Here is a 4,055-nt window from a genome sequence, read left to right as displayed (position 1 = left end):
ACACCGACAGGCTTTAGGTACTGCAAGAAATTTGCAAGATTCCTGACAGGCTTTGGGTACTGATAGCTTCATGTGGGAAAATAATGAAACATAACCGTCACGTTTAGGTCTTAACGTGGCGGTTAATGATATTTGTGAATCTATTGGTTCATCCTGACATGTGGGATGAAAATAATGGAATAAAACCGCCACGTTTAGGTCTTAACGTGGCGGTTAAAGATATTTGTTCCAGCCACAACCACTCAGTTTAAATCATGATCACAACCCCCCGAACTCATACACCATATTTCACCATAACAACACCATATGTCACCTCTCTCCCAAACTCATACACCATATTTCACCAAAACAAACTCTATGTGGATGTTATTTAGAAGACGATTAAACCCGTCGAACTATCTAAGACGGGTGGGAAAAGAGATAATGGTGGCTTTCTAGATGCTATTTTGGACAACTCTGTGATCATCTTCCATTGTTCTTCAGATTCACTGATGGTCAAGGCGGGACCGGGTTCATATTCGTCACAGTAGTTGGGTTCATTTATATTTATGTATATAATCCCTCTCAGCGATACTTGTAGACCCAACGGTTTGTTTATTTCATTCTCAACACGGTGCAAATATCTGAATGTAATAGCTCCAGGATAGGTCTTATATTAGTAAAAACTAATGACATATTGATTATTAATTTAAACGCAACGTGCATAAAATATATGTCTATGAGACATTGATTTAAATATACAGTCAATTGGTTAAATCAACAGTAGCACATCAACTCGCCAACTTGACATGATTCTAACGTACTCGTTTATACGGTTTTCGTAAAAGGCCCTCCATCCGTAAGCCTCTTCTTTTGCAAATCGCGCCCAAGTATAAGCAGCAACGGGAAATCCCCTTCAAGTTTTATATATATCCAATGAGTATTTGTAACATTAGCAATGGCCAGGACCGGATGGTCACGAAACCGCTTTGGACCCTCTCTCATCGGGGAAAAAGTCCGGCTGCCATGCGGCTCGAGAAGTATTAGAACTCAATTAAATGCTTCAGCAACCACGTATCCCTGGGCGGGTAATTGAAACCAACGGTTGTTAGGCGCATCTTGAAATGTTTCATAAAATTCTAAATTGTTACGGGCCTTCTCAAAAAACTCCGGCTGCTTCGTATTTAATCTTGACCTCCACCAATCTGGGTTCCTATCCATCTCATTCTTCATGGCAACCCTAACCTCCCTCCAACTCTTTGGACCCATTCCTAAGCCCTCAGCAATTGCCCAAAAACCGCAGCTACCGTCAGGCTTTACGTCTATGATCCTTGAGATGTAAGGGTAACTCCAGCTAGGAACAACGCCCTTATACCTTTTAACCGCTGCAACGTATTTCGGATAAACCACTAAAGGAAAACCTATGGCAGCTCCCGTCTCCTTTTTCTTAGACAACCGTTTTGATGGTTTAGGAGGGGGCATGTTAAGTTGTGAATGGGACTGCGACCGCAAACGCTCCAAGAATGAGGGGGTTTGCTCAATGTTATCTGAAGACGGAGGGGTGTACGAGGAATGGATATACGAGCTGTGCCTCGCGGCCTCGATCTTTTTTGATTGTTGATTTATGTTTGAACGCCCTCGAGGGTCCTCACGTTTCTCTGGATCTTTTTTATTTGAGTTGCTGGGAAGAACGGACCAAATCTTCGATAAAAGACTTCTTTCCTGTGCGACCACTAGATCGAAGTCAAGCTTCCTCCAGAACGGGTCTATCGATTTTAGTGGAGTAGTTACGCCTGTATTAAGGTGTTGCTCCAGCTCACACGCACACGGCAACCCCATAGACGTTCGCAACTAGTGTATTTCCAGACTCGGTCATCTTTTCAACCTTTCCATACTCCTTTTCAAGTAGCGTAAGTGCCTTAATCGACACTTTATAATGTAGCCTATAAAAAATTTGTAGGTTATGGTCTTTCTTCAACTTAATATAGGAGTATTTAAATGTTGCTCCGATTTGAACCTTCTGGGCTTCTATAACCTCAAGTGCATTAGCTGCATGTGCGTGGAGGGTGTTGTTGGCCCCGTTAAGGTGCCTTTTCAGATTCACGTGCTGACTCTCAACTCGGTTTGTTGTAGTCTCGCCAAAGTTTAACCGATCGGCCATCCAGCAAGATACAAACTTTCCCTTGTCTCGCACCAGCCAAATATCATGGATATAGTCCCATACCTCTGAAAAGGAAACAAAAATAAACTTATGAAATGTACTAGTAGATTAACACTAACTGTGTATTTATATTTTGAAAAACTTACGTTCTTTCCCAATCTGGCATAACATTTCTTGCAACTTTACGCAGTTATATTCGTAATCATCGAATGTGGGAGACTCACACATGACCGTCTACAATAAAGCGAAATCTTCTCTTACCTCGCTATCATAGATACCCTTCCACTTTTTCTTTATATTCTCACATATATGCCACCTGCATAGGTTTCTAGTAGCAATCGGGAATACTTGTTTACAAGCATTCATCAAGGCGGAGTCTCTGTCCGTGACTATGAAGCGCGGCTCAGTAGAATCCTCGAGCATACCTTTGAGGTGCTCGAGGGCCCATGTGAAATCTGTCTGGCATACCCTAAGTAGAACCACGCGCGCGATACAAAACGACTTCGACGTTGGCGTCACACCAATATACTGGACAAACGGCCACTAGTACATGTTGGTGTTGTACGTCGTGTCAATCAACAACAAATGGGGGAACACACGCCATATTCTAAACAATGGGTCATGACAAAAGAATACATCCTCTACGAGGTTTGTGGAAGAGTTCTCCCGTGTGTAATAAATGAACACGTTATCATTCAGGAAGTTTTCAAATACCTGCAACCGGTTTTATATGACGTTAATAAAATTTATTAAACATCCGTTGCAAGAAGTCAAATTAAAAAACGTGAACCTGCATTGGGGTATCACCAACTCTATTTTCTTTTTTCAACTTCTCTATAAGATTGTGTATGTTCTTGTCAATAACGCAGGTTCCGGGAAACCGTTTGCGTAAGAGTGAAATAAGTTTTTACGTCTTCAAGCCATCCATGTGTAACCTCGCAACCATATCAACCTCCTCGTCCGACATTCTCCTTAGATACTCGTGACCCTCTTTAAAGACGAACGGCTCGTGATTGTGAGTCTCGTTTACGACCTGAAGCTTCCAAAAATCACCTACCCGGTCATACCTTCCTTTTAGCTTACACGGATAGCCCTTCTTTATACTGCCGGTACGCCTGATTGTGGCCGTGAGTTTTGGTTCGCCGCTTCGATTGCATCCAAAATCCGCAGCGTTTTTCCTAGAATGTTTGACAACAACAACACACCCATGCTCCCGGCCTCTTTTCTTTGCCCATGCCTCTAATTCCTCACGGGAAGAAAATAACTGAAACAGTTATAACGTCAAATTTAAAACACGTTCAAAATACTAATTACAAAATCTTATAACTTAACAAAACATATGGTTTCGTATGTTATCCGTTTTATACGACACCGTCGCCTCGCGAATGTAATTATCACCACCTTCGTCGTCATCATCTTTGTTACCAGAAATATGTCTGGCGTACTCTTCGTCACTAGTCTCTTGAGCGGTTTCATAAATGGTGTGACGGCTGACCATAATAATGTTCAGGCCGTGACCTGTACGAACTGTTGCTTCGTGCCACATCCCAAGGCTGATTGTCGTGCACAAAATATTCCTAACAAAAATTATTGTTAACAAATATAATTTCAAAAATGACTGACGACGGGTAAACGAAATAAACATGTGACGATACAACATGGTTCAAATTTGGTAACGCAGCCTCCCCGTCATAATCTACGGCGGTGCCTGATCAAATCCGGAATATTTGACTCCTCATTTTTCCCCGACGTGCCCGGAAGATAACCGTCGAACAACCACGACATTTCTTGGGTTGGGGTTTTGGACACTTTGTATATGCATATTTGCATATTTGCATGTTTGCATGCTAATATATACTACAAGCAAGCTGGGAACAAGTTTTTGGCCATATACGCCGCGTTTAGCACTCTACGT

At 42.1% G+C, this 4,055-nt stretch overlaps 1 protein-coding gene across 1 annotated transcript; it reads right to left on the bottom strand.

Annotated features, from left to right (window-relative positions):
* Positions 1–3,047: 3,047 nt before the first annotated feature.
* Positions 3,048–3,638, bottom strand: LOC143636598 (uncharacterized). The gene is made up of 2 exons (XM_077104160.1): positions 3,513–3,638; positions 3,048–3,404 (listed from the first exon to the last, which is right to left on the bottom strand). The coding sequence occupies exons 1-2, from the start codon at positions 3,636–3,638 to the stop codon at positions 3,048–3,050; spliced, it is 483 nt and encodes a 160-aa protein (XP_076960275.1).
* Between the last annotated feature and the right edge of the window lie 417 nt (positions 3,639–4,055).

The sequence above is a fragment of the Bidens hawaiensis genome, unplaced genomic scaffold (genome assembly GCF_021521415.1).
Source record: "Bidens hawaiensis isolate Kalapana, Puna unplaced genomic scaffold, B.hawaiensis_p1.1 tig00008029_1, whole genome shotgun sequence".
Lineage (NCBI taxonomy): Eukaryota > Viridiplantae > Streptophyta > Magnoliopsida > Asterales > Asteraceae > Bidens > Bidens hawaiensis.
This window is presented reverse-complemented; position numbering and strand designations above follow the sequence as displayed.

What these genes read in the sequence shown, in the direction of transcription:
- LOC143636598 (XM_077104160.1), bottom strand. Translation starts at nt 3,638, where the DNA reads ATGGTCAGCCGTCACACCATTTATGAAACCGCTCAAGAGACTAGTGAC. An exon ending in ATTACATTCGCGAGGCGACG is followed by an intron (nt 3,405 to 3,512) that starts GTGTCGTATAAA and finishes TAACTGTTTCAG; the next exon opens with TTATTTTCTTCCCGTGAGGA.